Source organism: Dermacentor albipictus, chromosome 9 (genome assembly GCF_038994185.2).
Source record: "Dermacentor albipictus isolate Rhodes 1998 colony chromosome 9, USDA_Dalb.pri_finalv2, whole genome shotgun sequence".
Taxonomy (NCBI): domain Eukaryota; kingdom Metazoa; phylum Arthropoda; class Arachnida; order Ixodida; family Ixodidae; genus Dermacentor; species Dermacentor albipictus.
The window spans coordinates 42,257,285-42,273,045 of NC_091829.1; the positions used below are offsets into that span (position 1 = coordinate 42,257,285).

General features: G+C 48.0%; 1 protein-coding gene across 1 annotated transcript in view; it reads left to right on the forward strand.

The window, feature by feature from the left end:
- The first annotated feature begins 485 nt into the window (after positions 1-485).
- Naglu (N-acetyl-alpha-glucosaminidase) overlaps positions 486-15,761 on the forward strand; it is a 45,478-nt gene continuing 30,202 nt past the window's right edge. Inside the window, exons 1-7 of the mRNA XM_070525474.1 lie at positions 486-577; positions 3,607-3,658; positions 4,520-4,668; positions 9,253-9,437; positions 9,557-9,704; positions 11,946-12,016; positions 12,527-12,688. Coding sequence (XP_070381575.1) covers positions 539-577; positions 3,607-3,658; positions 4,520-4,668; positions 9,253-9,437; positions 9,557-9,704; positions 11,946-12,016; positions 12,527-12,688 — 806 coding nt within the window. The 5' untranslated portion in view covers positions 486-538. The remainder of the gene's footprint in view (positions 578-3,606; positions 3,659-4,519; positions 4,669-9,252; positions 9,438-9,556; positions 9,705-11,945; positions 12,017-12,526; positions 12,689-15,761) is intronic.

Genomic DNA, 15,761 nt, shown 5'->3' on the forward strand with positions numbered 1-15,761 from the left:
CCGCAACGCCTTCGATCTTGACTGTTGGGGAACCGCGTGGCCCGAGCACAGAAACACATGCAAACGCGGCTGCAGCAGATCCACACTTTTGCACTCACGTGCAACCGTTCAACCGAGGAGCTGCCCCCCTTTGTCCGGCGGGAAGGTCTGATCAACGCCGCGGAGGGTGACTCTTTGACACAGTGAAAGGAGGAGTGAGAAAGCGATGGAGGTGGGGGAATCGTCCTCGACGGGCTTCTTTCGGCGTTCCTTCTCCTCTTTTCCGGAAATCGGATAATCGCGCCTGCCGAGGGGTCCGGCGAAGCGCAGATAACACTCGAAAACATTATCGCCGCGTGTCACCGGAGAACGCGTCTGCTCCGACTCCCCCCCCGCGGCTTCACCTCCCTCTTCCCTCCTCCTCGCCAGCGCGCTCTCCACGTCTCCTCACCCGCCCGGTTTGTGTCAGTAGGGGCACTTGGCTTCTACGCCCTGACAGGAGCCGTCAGTCAACTAGTGGGCCGCGCCGTTGAAACACCGTGGCTCGGTGCCAGCAGCGATGTCACCGGTTGCCGGAGCGACGGTCCTGCACGTGTTCGTGAGTGGAGTGCCCTGTCACTTTGATTATTTATTTAGTGATGCCGGCGTTCCGTCGCACTCGAGTGACTTGCCTCTCGGAGTAATACTAACTAAGCTGGATGCACTCTGCAGAAACACGAACGGTGGAATCAAGCGTCTTTGCCGTTGCGCCGTGAAGGTGATAGTGAAAACGCGTACGGGATTCCTCTCGCGAATCCCACCCTTGACGGCGCGGTGTATCGCGAAAAGGAGAGTGGTCGTCCACTCGAATGGGGTAGCACGAAGCTACAAAGCCACACTTCCTCCGCCTTGCGGGATACCGTAGAGCTGATTTGCCATGATATATGTCGTGATATGATACGCACAGAACAACTTCTAGCATAAAAGAGTGAATAGAAAAGAAAGTCCGACGTAGTCACCACCAATATGCGTTGCCCCCTAACAATGAAAACACAACTACGGTAGCAGTGAAATTTAAGTTCAGGTGCTTAAAAAAACATACGTTGGGCACCTTGCCAACATGGTAGAGGTTCGCAAATCAAGAGGTCATTTTCACAATTTGTGGGCTCGAAATCGGCGCACATAATAAACCAGGGTGTTTGTAGGTTGTTTATTAGTCTACTGTGATGTCTTGATCGGTAAGGACATTTGGGTGCTTCTGTGAGGCAAGCATTGCTTGCTCTGTAGTTCTGTACAACATGCAGTTGTCTTGTTTTGTAGATTAAAGCAGAGATTTGTTCCAACGCAAAATAACAAACTTGGTTGGAAGATGTAATGTTTGTACGCGCAACACACTTTCTTAGCACCATTATTGATGAGCAAAAGCTAACAAAACTAAAATGCAAGCGGTGCTTATGATGAAGATAACACGGCGCCTGCCGTGCTCGAAGAGATAATACCAAGAACAGCTACCAAAACTCTCGGAGGAAGAGGAACAAGGTCTTCTTTAGGGCTACTTCAAAATTACGTAAAGCGAAAATTGACATAAACTCAAGTGCCTAAAAGATCCGGCGTAGATGTTGAAGCCATCGATTAGTGAACCATTGACGGCGTTATCAAACTTTGCCGAAATATGTAATGACGGATGCTGCGATTAGTACACTCCATTTTTAAAAAAAGCTTTTTTTTATTGTTTGGGTAGTTTTTGCAATAGACCATGATGATGATAATTTATTGGCATCCCCTTTGAAATGGGGCGGTGGTAAATAATTACCTAGTCTGCTAGAGTTAATCAGGTATGCTATACGTGCTTTTCGTTCTATGATTTCTGTATGCATCTTCTTAATCTCCTTTCTCTTCCTGAAACCTTTTTTATCGACCTTGTACCGCTGCCTATGCCTGTAACGGATCCACTGGTATCAATCTCTTAATTGCATTTTTTCCACCAGTACTCTAAGTGTTCTCTTGTGTGTCTCGACTATGATCCGTTTGCAAAAATTGTAGTGACTTCTAGCGCCAGAATTTGAAATGTCGCCGCGTGGTTGAAAATCCAGTGTTTACGGCAGTAAAATCACCGGCAGGATGGCATCGTTTGAGCTTGTACGCTCGCTGCACCTTTGCCGGCTTCTGTGGTCGGTTATTGAGGAACACTATCCTTAATCCATTTTCACAAAAGGGATGGACTCCTTACAGTGCCGCGTATGGAGCAAAAACTATTTGCAAAAATCTGTAAGTCGGCTGCCATGCAAGGCTGCTTTCAACGAAAATTGGGCATCATTCCACGTAAAAAATTAAATTATGGGGTTTTACGTGCCAAAACCACTTTCTGATTGTGAGGCACGCCGTAGTGGAGGACTCCGGAAATTTGGCCACATGGGGTTCTTTAACGTGCACCTAAATCTAAGTAAACGGTTGTTTTCCGCATTTTGCCCCCATCGAAATGAGGCCGCCGTGGCCGGGATTCGATCCCACGACCTCGTGCTCAGCAGCCCAACACCATAGCCACTGAGCAACCACGGCGGGTTAACGCTGTGGAGCTTGTTGGCTATCGAAGCTGTTGTCACACCTGATCCGAAAGACCAATGTGGCGTAGCCTTGAACGATTGAGCAGTGCATTGCCTGAAGTGAATGACAGCAATACAATTAAATGCACTTCGTCGCCCATCGTATTCGCACAGCCCTTCAGACGTCTTAACTGTGCGTGGTTTTCTTCGGGTAGGAACCGCTGCGTCCTGCATAGCCTGAGCGATATGCGCCCTTGTGCATATTGACGTTGCTATTCCCCTCGCCGCTCATCGTGTTCACTCTGCTTTTCGGGAGCCCTATAGCTATGCGTGGCTTTCCCATAGCGCCATCACAACACAAATGAAATCAGCTGCTAGGCAGGTCCTTCTTTTACATATGAAAGTTAATGACGTCACTTCCTGCGTAGTATGCTGCATTTGCCACTTACCAGCAACTGCAGCTTACGGAATCGTAATCTTTACCGGGAAACGCATACGGGTGAACGCGACGTGCTTCGTGTTGTTTGAAGCTTGTTTTGTGCTTTCCTTTATTTAAACGAATACTGGGGTGTATTTTGCATGCGCAATTCCAGCGGAGATAGGCACTTTTCGCTTCGAACCATGGGATGATTTTCCTTCCACTGTTCTGTCGATGGAGACGAAGAAATCCCGGGATCCGAGTGATATGTACAGCTTCGCTGTAAAACATACCTTGTAGGAGGCGTCCCGCTTTTGTGATGCCCTCTAGCAATCGTTTATCTCGAGGCAAGAGATTCTGCGTTCTGCAGAAGTAGCAAAACCGCACATGGCGTGCATAACTATAGAACGTGCTTGAGTTTAAGGCCCTGGAGTTATGCGTTTCATGACGCTGCCGTAGGTCGGGCAAGGCTTCGCTTGTCGACTTTAAGCGAGCCATTTAAACGGGCCCGCGCCTGTTTCCGTCGCATCCCCTTAGCGTTCTGCCGTTACCGCTACCGCTTGCCCCCCCCCCCCCCCCCCACCTTCGCATGCGCGGGGTTAACACCGCGCATGCGCAAAGGGTGGTGGGCTGTAGCGATAACACCATACTAAAATACTCTCTCGTTGCTTACTATTTCGTTCACAGGCGTTCCTGACTCTTGCTGGACAACTGGGCCGTGCTTCTCACGCAGCTGAAGGCAAGCGGTGACTCATTCATATGACATTGTTAAACCCAGGCGCGGCATTAATTATGCGCTATCAAGTCCAAATGAAATACGAGCAGCGGAGCTCGTGCCCGCGAAGCACAGCAGTGCGCGCCGTTGGACAGTCACCTTTTCGCACATGCGCGCGGAAAGGTTTTCACGCGGAAAGCGGGGCTTCTCGCCCTATTTTTGGATAATGTCGCTTATATACTTTTAATGCGAAAGCATTGTATGTCCCATGAGGCAGAAAAGCCGGCGTTGTCTGCAATGAGTGGTGCCAAACATCAATGTGACGTCAGGAGAATCTTGTATGGCGTCAGCACTAGTAGTACAGAGGATAGTAAACGGTATAACAATAACGTTAATTATACTAGTAATCATGGGTAATTAGCGCGAATCAAACGGAGCTAAAGTGAATTAAGGTGAACTGAAATGAATGAAGGTGGATTAAAGGGGATTACGGTAGCGTTCTGAAGCGCACGTAAATGTAGGACAGACTTACTGACAATAATGAACGCAGAGAAAGGAGAGCCAAGAAAGGGTACGCAAACACGTTGTAGCACTTAAGAAGTCCTTGGTGGCGATAATCAAGAGAAGGTAAAATGCTTTCGCATTCAAATAAGGTAAGGATACTTAAATGACTATCAATTTAGTGTTCGATGCTCGTTTCCTCACCCCACCTGGTGCATTGGGGCAGTCATTAGCGTCTTTCCTTAGCGATTACGAGTGCGTCCAGTGGAGCGGTATCGCCGAATCGGTTCGTTGTCGCCTCCAGTCTTTCTGCCGGCGTGGTGTGTCGGTGGTGTCGCGACCACGTCACAGCACACGTGTCGCTGTGCGCTGGCTTTTCCGCAGGCGATGCGTTCCGCCCGAAGTCGTCCTCCGTGGCCGATCAGCAAGCCACCGTGGAGGGCCTGCTGCGACGGCTGGTCCCCCAGTGGGAGTCCCAAATAACGCTGCACGTCTTCCAGGGAGCCAAGGACCAGCGACAGGACATGTTCGTGGTGCGTGTGCAGTTCCCGTTCGTACTCGCTTGCAGTCCACGATCCTTGCGCCCATAATTCTGGGGACCCTCCCCAGGCAGCATCGGGACTTTCGGTTATACACTGGAAGTCGTTAAGTGTTTTATAGGGAGAATTTTACAACGAGAATCTTAATGCGAAGCGTGGTGGTGGTGGTGGTGAATTGTAGCAACAGGCCGGTTTAGCCTGGCGAACAAGGCCGGCAATTGCTCCGCCCGAGCGTCTCGCGCAATAACGTTGATGGGTTTTACCATATGTCCATCAACCCAGTCTCTCTTAAGAATTCAATCAGGAGACGTGAAGTTTCTTTGCGGGCCATCACTGATCCCTCGCGAAATATAAGGTGTTGCAGGCGCGCATGCGAAGCATTCTTTGCCTCATTCTTGGCAATTTGTGGTAGGTAGGTTCCTGTCTCGCCTCGCTTTAATATTGTGATGGCGTAGGAGTTTTGTGTAGGATCGAACCTTTGCCGTAGAGCACAGTAGCCCGTTACTTTAACCACCAGGCCACGATCGCATTTTTTTCTTGATCATCTTGCTTGGCACATTACAGTAACAAACATACTAATTTGGTAAAGATAAAGGTGACAGCCGCTCTGAGGCGGACACGAATTCATTCGCATCAATCATAAAATAAATTGATTCACTGAGGAGGGGCAGACTGTGCCTGGTATATCTCTCTGCATGTGCGACAGTGTCGATAACATTTTCGCACTCAGTACGTACGCTGACGTCTGCATGCCTCACCTGCATACGTGCCTTTCAGATACTGTGGATGCCTAGGAGCATGATAAGGTCATATTGTACGCCCTCCGTGTTTTCAACTGGTAGAAATATAATTCAGTGTGGGTATAAAGCAACTATTTGTGCATGGCACGCTGTAGGATGTCCCAGAAAATTATGGGATCCCGACAGTCTATGAAACCATGTTCTAGCGTTTCCGGTTTCTTACAAAGTAAGCATTCATTGGACCAAGGTACGAAGAAGCCTTTCTGTTCAAGCCAAGCTCTCACAGGAAGTGTATTACTATGCAGCTAGAAAAAAAATCTTGTCGAGGATTTAACTAGCAACTTTTTAATTACTTCAGTGCATTTTCTCCCTGTTTCACTTTATATTGAGCAGTGCGTGAGTATAAGAGGCATGATATCAATAGTGTCCTTGCACAAATTGTTTTTAGTCACTGTGGTTAAGTTTTTCACATAAAACAGGCGAAGAATACTTCCCGCAGCTGTCCTTTGACAGGACAACTCAGTACATGGTATGGCGATGCCACAAATGCCGGAAGAAGACCACTTAAGCGTATCTGCATCACAGTGCGGTGAAAATGTCCTGCTGATCCCTAAAGAAAACAAATCGCGCCACAATCTGTCGCAAAAAAAAAAAAATAGTAGTGTGAGCGAGACCACGACCTCCATATTTAAATGAACGGATTAGATTACACCGGCTGGCTCTCTCCCCCCTAGGTGGATGCCCAAATAAACGCAGCAACGACGCAATAAAGCTTTTGCACACTGACTCGCGATATATAGAACACGTTAATTAAGTGCCACACTTTAGACAATATGATCATACTATTGCATGTTGCAGATCACGGAAACGCAGACAAATCACGACCTTAGCGACAGTGAGCTTTTTCTTCTATGAAATTCTTTTACTTTGCTCCACAGTACCTCTGTGTCCTGATGACAGTCACGGGGCACTCCAAGATAGTAGTTACTGTCTAGGCAGCCGAGACCACTTCAACTTTGCAAAATATTCTGGCTTATCATCCCCATTTCCGTGCCAGGCACCATTACTCAGTCCCAGTTTAGCTGACATCCTGTTTGCTTATTCAATTACTGATACACTCTCGTGAATGCTGCCTGTGTCTGAGGAAAACACAGCGACCTCTTCAGCATACGCGATGACTTTCAGGCGGGTCGACTGTAGTACGTAGCCAGTTATCACTGTTTAGGATAGATAGGCAGAGTGGCTCAAGGTACGCAGCAAAAAGCGAAGGTGATATAGGGAATTCTTCATGCACACTTAAACGCACATGCACAATATCTGACGCCTCACCATTAACAATGACTCGCGTAGTACAATTTGCGTAGGACATTTTTGCGCTTTCAGTAATGACGTTAACCACGTTAATATTTTCAAGGATAATATAAGGGATTTCATGGGATACGCGATCAAAGACCTTAATTTTTTTTTTCCAACGCCAAATTGAAACAAAGAAACTCGATCCTCAGGGCACGATAACATTAAAAAGTGTACAAGAAACATGACTATTTGCAGCAATATGCCAACCCTTGCCACTTTTTTGACCCGGTCCATCTAGTATCTCTGTGACACTTTGTAACCGTCTCTCTAGAACTCTCATTAAAATTTTTGGAATGGACGTTGGTGATGCAAAGACCCCACCAACCATCGGTGACCAGGGTGATCTGTTTTCGGAATTAGTACAATATACGACGAGGTGAATGAAGGACGTTGTACGTCTTAAGATTCTGCAAATACTGTGTAGGAACACGCCTCAGCAAAATGGTAAACGGCCGACTGGGTGGATGTCTCATTTTCCCCTGAATTAGGTTCTTAAGGTGTTCATAAAAGGCGCCACTTAGTCTTATCAGGTTACAGTGCCTTTCTTGAAGCCAAGTCGTCTATAGCGTTTTCAATTTCATGGATGCTAATTGGTTGATCACGGTGGTCTCTAACACCGTCTTCAAACTTTCGTATGAGTGACAAAAAACTTAATTTTGGAAGCCCCAGCTCTGTCAATCTTCTGTTGCCTAAAAGTTCATTAAAGTGATCCCCAATGTATTGGATGTCAGCTCGTTTTTGTAAATTATATCGTCGATTTTATTTTGACAAGCATATATCTTTTCTCGTCCGCTAAGGCGGGCTTAGGCCTTAGCGCTGATGTACTTAGGCGTAGGGCATTGGGCCTAGTTAATTAGGCCTAATGACCCGTAGGCCACGATCGTACGCATACTTCGCTCGTTCCAGTGGCAGTCAGGTCTTTGAAACGCCCGGCGCGTTCACAACGTGCCACTTCCTCGTCTTTCTTTCTTGTGAATAGCTCGCGCTTCGATGCGTCATGTTGGACTACATCGTCTTCGGGACCGGCCCACTTTCCGCAGCACTTTCCTCGTAGCAGTTTACGGTAAACGTACAAACTGCGACGTTGCACAAACTTCATCATCGGCCAAGTTATTCGTGTTCTAACATCTATTCGCCAGAGTGCAAATGCCGTCGTCGTTTTAACATGCCCCACGCGACATAGCCGAAGGTACGTACGATTTTTATAACGCGTGGTTGTTGATGACGTCACAATCCGCGTTTCTCTCGCTTATACGCTCGTCCACTACCCGCGTAGAACCCAACAACCGCCATGTCGTAAGCTCGCTTCGAAGGGCCGGTGTAGAGACGCCTTTGCACATTGGACACAAGCACTCTCAGCAGCTGTTCCTCTGCTGTCCTACAGTAAGCGGCAAATTTGCACGTCATTCATTTCGCGTATTTTTCACTTATCTTCACTAATTTATTGTACGCCATCAAAGAAACGTCAAACACTTTTACGTTCGGACCACTTCCGCTCCCAAGGATGGTACAATAGAGCACAAACTGGCGCGCTGTCGTTTCTATAAGCAACATGTTGCTAAGCGATGTGCCGCACATACCGATCGTCTCAGAGCGCGAGTTGGCGTTTTGAGCTTTGAATGGCTAAGGTATCGGACTTTTGTGGGGACCGAGGTATGCGTTCCCTATTGGTAACGTGATGTTTCTTTACTGAATAGGCCCGAAACGAGGTGAGAGAGGAATCTATGCGTGCCACAAAGTGCCTGGCCTGAGACAGGATAATCCCTTGCATTCAAAATTTTAGCGATGCAGTATAGCGTGAAACCTTGACATAGTAACTCGTCAGCCCACACACACACAAAAAAAAACACCACCACCAACAAAAAATCAACAACCTAATTGTGCGATTTCTTATATATAAAGGGGCTGCGTATACGAAACCATGGTGGACCCTCACATAAAACATTTGCAATTTGCCACCAGTGTATACGCTAGGCGTCCTGGCCACATTAGATGGCTTACTTAAGAGGTGGTAGATCTTGTTCTAGATCTAGATTTAGAACAAGATCTAGATCTGCGTGCGCACTAAAGAAGTCTGTTACCAGCTAGGCTGCGCGCACCGGCTGTGACCACTATAGACATAGTTCCTCCGCCCTCGTGATCACGTGTCTTAAACACGTGACACGCTTTTGCAGCTCTGAGCTGTACACTTGCAAATGGCTGTTGTCAGTAAAGCTCCCCGCTGCCTTCTGCACCGGCACAGCACCTGCAACTGTGGAACATCACGAAATCACATGCATTGTTGAGTAAACACCCACAACAGATAATAAATACTGCCACGGCAGCACATACATTCACGAAAACAAATTTCACTGTAAATACAGTCACATTACTCCTGTAAAAACACATTGCAACGAGTTTGCGGGGCAATTACAGTCATAAAAAAAGAAGAACTGTGAACGCCACTTGTTTATCTGTTTCCCCCTTCCCGCTGTATACATAGGTGGAGACGTTCAACAACAGCGTGTCCATAACGGGATCGAGCGGCGTCGCGGTGGCCACAGGTCTGTACTACTACCTGAAGAAGTTCTGCAACGTTCACGTGTCCTGGTCGGGCAGGCAGACAAGGACTGCCTCGGGCAATCCGCCTCTGGTTCCGAAGCCAATCGTGGTCAAGCTCCAGGGCCCGTGAGTTCGACCTATTTGCGTGGCTCAACTGGATGCTCGTCTACGTTCCCGTCTCACTTGTCCTATGAAGCAGCGTCGCGAACAAACGTGTGTGGCATCACATTTCCCCCTTACTGCAGCTTCCGCTACTATCAGAATGTGTGCACGGCCAGTTACTCCACGGTCTGGTGGAACTGGACGCGCTGGGAGCAGGAAATCGACTGGATGGCGCTGAACGGCATCAATCTGCCGCTGGGCTTCACGGGGCAGGAAGAGATCTGGAAGAGGGTGAGACTTTTTTTTTTTTTTGCAGAGGTGACGACGTGGTCGTTGTTGTTGTGTCGGCTTACGGCCGCCCCGGCGGTGTACGCTTAACCGAGGCCCAGTCAGGCGAAAAGGGTCTCGTTTCGGTGAGCCCCCCCCCCCCCCCCCCCCCCCCGCCAAAAAAAAAGACATGTCTTTTGCCGCAATTGAACACTCACAAAAGGAAGACACATAAAGACAACACGGGCGGCACTTCCAGCTGATTTATTTTGGGCTGTGACCCAAGAATGTTTGTGTCTTCCTTTTGTGAGTGTTCAATTGCGGCAAAAAACATGTCTTTTAGCAAGCACCAACTAGGCCAACAAGCAGTTCTGTTGCCCCCCAAAAAATTTCGAACAAAAACTAAGTTGGAAGCCCCAAATTATTTGTGATCGCGGCATCCCTCAATGTGCAGCTTTGAATTTCGAGCCACGTACGCTTGATCGCTCGAAATTTTTTCGGCAGGAAGATGCCTCCAAATTAAAACACGAGCCGGCATCGTACGCAGGCGTTATGTGACGCGTACTCTCCGCATGACGCCGTCACAACGAGCGAAATTTTCCAATAGCCGGTGTGCTGATACGCGCACCATAAAGCGAGGGCACGATGGAAATAGGCCAGTGGTCGGAGCGATACTTCTGTGTCTTTCTTCTCTTATCGCGTACGCAAGTGGCTGTTCAGTCGCAACTTTCGCGCGACTGTTTTCGACAGGCTTTTACAGTGGGATGAGAATTGTCAGAGGCACGTTGTTACAGGGAAGCTAGTTTGCCGCTATCTGGAACAATAGGAGTGGTGTGGACGAGGACGCGTAAACATGGGTCAATTGGTGCAAAGGACCACGGAAGACGCCGATTCGCTGAGGCGGTGTTCATTGTTAACGCGGAATAGAATTAGTTTTCTTTCTTTTTTTCCTTCTTTGCCGTTGGCAGCGCGCATGTATCTCTAGATACAAACCTATCTCTAGATTCTCTCATTTCTCTGTTTCTTTGTTTCGTTGTTTACTTGATAATGTATGTTCTGTTGCTAAGAAGAAGGTCGCGAGTTCCGATTTCCGCACGGACATTGTGGTGGCAGAATCAACCGTCATTTCCCTGTTTGGATCACTATCCTCCTCCTCCTCCTCCTCCTCCTCCTCCTCCTCCTCCTCCTCCTCCTCCTCCTCCTCCTCCTCATCATCATCATCATCATCATCATCATCATCATCATCATCATCGTCGTCGTCACCACCACAACCACCACCACATTGCGGTGTCCGTGCAGGTCAAAGAAACACAGATTGCCGAAATGATTACGGGGCCTCCACACTGCGGCGTGCCTGATTGCCAGACTTTCGGCACGGAGAACCACATCGACTGCTATCATTACTTCAAAACGTAGCCTTTACCTGCATTAGTGGCTCCGCGCCTGTGGCGTTCTGCTCCTGAGGACGAAGTCACGGGTTTGGTTCCTCGCCGCGGTGGCAGCATTGTGTTTCGGGGGTTGCGCAAGAGCGATTCTGCACCGTGCTAATTGGGTGCACTTTAAAAAACCTCAGGTATATAGGTGAAATTAATCTGGACTCTTCCATTGTCTCGACGACCGTGTTGATGGCGTTGCGATAAAGTAGTTTGCCTCGCGAAGCGTTATTATTTCATTTCATTGCATTTTATTTCGGCATTACGGTAGATTACAGCATGTACAGAAATGCTGGGGGCACAGACTAAAAGCCAGAAGCTTGACGGGGTCTGTACCCGATAGTTGCACTTTGACAGGGACAATAGGAAATGTTCGTATGCGACAAGCTTACAATGCCAAAACTATACGTTTGAAAAATAAAACTAAAGGTGTTGAAATTAACATTAAAACGGAAATACCTTACTTTTATGCACGACATCAAAATTTATCAACACTTGGAGAAACTTTCCAGCACAGAATCAAAACTTAACAGCAGCAGCATTACAGAAAACATCGCTGATTGTTTAAAAGAGTAGGCAATGTATATGCGATCATTTGTTGACCATGGTTAGTACGGGTCCGTGGTGTAAACCAAAAAGTGATTTCGCGCGTGTCATAAACATGCATTATTTCAGTCAAATTAGCAAGTTTTTTCAAGCACAGATTGAACGAAAAACAGGAAAAATCACGTATACGTCCAACGACCTTGACGTTTGACTTTCAGAAAACTAAATTCAAAATGAAGATTTTCTTTCGTGCGGTGGTTGATCCCTCACTCTTTTCCTCTTGCAGACATTCTTGAAACTTGGTGTAAAGCAGGCTGAGATTGATGAATTCTTTTCTGGCCCAGCATTCTTGGCGTGGTAAGTTGTCGAAAACGAAGTTATGCCTGCTGTGTAATTTTGAAGCACTCTCTTCCCTTTAACACTGGACGCACCAATACAGATTTCAGTCTCATACTGTTCCGGTTTCCATTTGTGATTGGGCAAACGCAGTTCCCATCCCTCGCTTTTGCTACATACCTCGTTTTTTTTTTTACTTAAGCAAATCCATCGCTGCGCTTCAGATGTGGTGGCTTACTGTGCCGTGCATCCGGCTTCATTAAAAAAGAGTTCTAAATAAACTAATATGCCTAGCTAGATTACAAAACTGCAGTTGTGGTTATCAACGACGTTTACTGATTTCCGTCGCCGCTGTAGAGTGTTACCGATAAAGAAAACATGATGTGTAGTGCACTGCCTTTTAAAATTTTGGCTCCTTTTCTACAAAGCAAGTGATGTAAAATCTGGTAAGAGACGCGCGTGTTCTTAATTTGTGGCGTTTTGAGAGGCATCGCAGACGCATGCTGAGCCTTTGTCCCGTCTTGTATGCAGGCAAAGGATGGGTAACTTCCGCGGCTTTGGTGGCCCACTTCCGGAATCGTGGCACGTTCAGCAGGTGGCGCTGCAGCACCGCATACTGCAAAGGATGCGGGACTTCGGCATGACACCCGTGCTGCCAGCATTCGCTGGGCACGTTCCGCGAGCAGTGGAAAAGTATGCACTAGTAATTACGTCAATTGAGCAGGGGGCGAAATTAGTTTCAACCGCGCATGCTCAGTAACTCCGCACTGCCCCGCTATCACTAAACGCAGTGCTTATGTGGTATAGTTAGACGAGTAACTTGTGCATGTGGGAACGATATCGAACACTGATTTCTTTTTCCTTAGAAGCGTAAGCTGTTGGGCCAGTTGGTGCATCATGTAGTGTCGCTGAGCGGAATTATGGGTGCGAAGAAACGGAGTGGACAGGACAGACGCTCACTTACAACTGACTTACAAGTTATTTTCTTATGATTGATATTTGCTTTGCTTTGACTGTGTACTCTACTTTTCTGATTGCTCGTGAGCATCTGCCACATTATTTTATCTTTCTTGTGTGACCTAAAGTAGACGGAATGATTTTCTGGGTACAAAGCGCCTGTATGATGATGACATACTAATGATAGAGAGAGAGATAGATATATAGATAGGTAAAGAGAGAGAGATAGAGTGAGAGAGAGAGGATGTACATTAATGTGAATTACTGCAGAACACCGAACAGGCTCCCTTGTCCTAAAGAGCGGCCACGCTTTTCGATAGATGTTTAACATTGTTCATTGACATTACATGCGCTCGCTCACTATTTCGAGAGGTTCTCAGAATATTATAAAATAAGAACGCGCTCACTTTCGTATTTGGAGTTGATAAGAAAAACGCTGTCCCCTCTCAGATGTCCTGGCGCCTCTCCCGTTCGTGTCCCTTTGTGTTTTTTTGTAATTTCCGCGCTTAGACACTATTGGGTATGGCTCAGATTCAATCGGCGGCTTCTGTGAGAGAGAGAGAGAGAGTGAGTGAGAGAAAAGGCCTCAAAGTGACGGGTACGTTAACACTCAATTGAATAATATTTTTAAAGCCTTTTCGATGGCAACTTTTTATTCGCATGTGAAGTCATTTTTTTTCTGCGACAGCATCAGACGGCCCTTTATTGAGTGAAAAAGCCAGCGTCTGTTGTCCGGAGCAGCGCAACGGCACCTAGGTTTTCATTGGCTGCGACGCCACGTCACGCGCGCGCCTCGACGGAGCGGAGAGGGCGAAAGGGGGTACCCTGCTGTCGCGCCAACTGTTGCGTGAGGGGGGGGGGGGAGGGCATCGTTGCGACGCCACCACCCTCACTCTCGGAGGCCTGTGTTATCCGCGCGTTCCGTTCCGCGCAAGCTCTCCCCTGCGTTCTCACTTCACCCCGTGTCAGGATTGGGGGCTCAATCCCATCGCTCGTGATCCTTTGTCAAGATTGGAGTCCGGCATGAATTCGAAGGTAGCTGGCCCATGCCGTCGTCCAACTTATCCACGCTGAGGACGTTGATGAAGGGAAGAACTGCTTCTCATCGAGAACGAGGAATATGGGTTTATTTACAGTATTTAAATCAGTCTGACATGACTGCTTGAGAAAAAGAGTGTCAGTCCAACATGACTGCACGAGAGAAGTGTATCAGTCTAACATAACTGCTCAAGAGAAGTGTGTCGAGCATCCGCACAACAGCAGTTTTTAAACACTCGGTCCGCGGGCGATAAAAGGCGGCGAATGTTCGTTAACTCATTGTCAACATGCCGCCGCCCCGCAGATCACTTTACGCACACATAGGCACACACATTCCGATGTCCGGCGCCGACGTCAGAGGGGTGCCGTTCCGCAGAACAGTTTACGCACACATAGGCACACACATTCCGATGTCCGGGGCCGACGTCACAGGGGCGCCGTTCCGGGAAGCTCGGAGCCATGGTGGGTAGCTCGTTGTCTTGCGTCCCGGTCGCGCGTGGGAAGCAACAAAAAACGGCCTTCCCGCGGCAGCTTGCTCATGCGTAGCAGACCAGGTCCGCGCTGGAGAGCTCGGGCACAATAGTTCGTCCGCCGAACTCGTTCCGTCACAACGGCGATGGGGCTGGTGGATGGAGGCGGTTTTCAGCACAAAGCCCGCTTCTTCGAACGCATCCTAGCTGCAGCGACGGAGAGTGGGGGATGCGTGTCTTGTTCCCCGGTCGTAAGGTGGCAATCTTGCATTGCAGCTCGCCATTCTTAACACCCGGTAATCGCTATAAAGAAATTAATGCGCAAAAAAAACCGAATAAATTCAAAAGGAAAAACGTTCGTGGTGGCGAGTTTCGAAACTACGACCCCGCGTTCGGAAGGCGAGTGCCTTACCGACTGGATTGAGCCAGCGCCTCCTATTTAGCAGGCCAATGCACTCTGCTTTATGACGTCATGCTATACTTGGACCGAGATTTCCATTGCCAAGCCCGGCGTGACGAAAGCGGTGACGTCAATATCCCCGCGGCTTGCTCGGGCGCGTCACCATTGGATTCTATGGCAGTCGGACAAGGTAGCATGACGTCACGGATCGAAGCGCACGGGCCTTGTGCTATCGAGGAGGCCGCTGGCCAAGCGTCTCAACGCGCTCGCTTGCCCGCGAGAAGTCAATATTTTTTTTATAGGGGGTTTTACGTGCTAAAACCACTTTCAGATTATGAGGCATGCCGTAGTGGGGGACTCCGGAAATTTTGACCACCTGGGGTTCTTTAACGTGCACCTAAATCTAAGTACACGGGTGTTTTCGCATTTCGCCCCCATCGAAATGCGGCCGCCGTGGCCGGGATTCGATCCCGCGACCTCGTGATCAGCAGCCCAACACCATAGCCACTGAGCAACCACGGCGGGTGAGTTAATAATTGGAAGAACCGCTCAGCGGCGTTCAAGTGGACGTTAACGCTTTCGCGTTCACAACTCCTCAGATGTGCTTAGGTGTCCTCTGATTTTTTTAGTTTCGCCATAAGCCGCCACGTGAAATGCAGGACGACTTTACGCTGGCTAACTACCCTACTGTTTATATATATATATATATATATATATATATATATATATATATATATATATATATATATATATATATATATATATATATATATATATATAACGGCTGGACGACCAACCGCTATCGGAAAAAAGAATTCTACAGCATCGAAGGGACCTAACGTCACAGAAGAAGGCCGTGCAAGCGCTATTGCGCTTTTTACGTTCTACCGGCCTTTTGCGA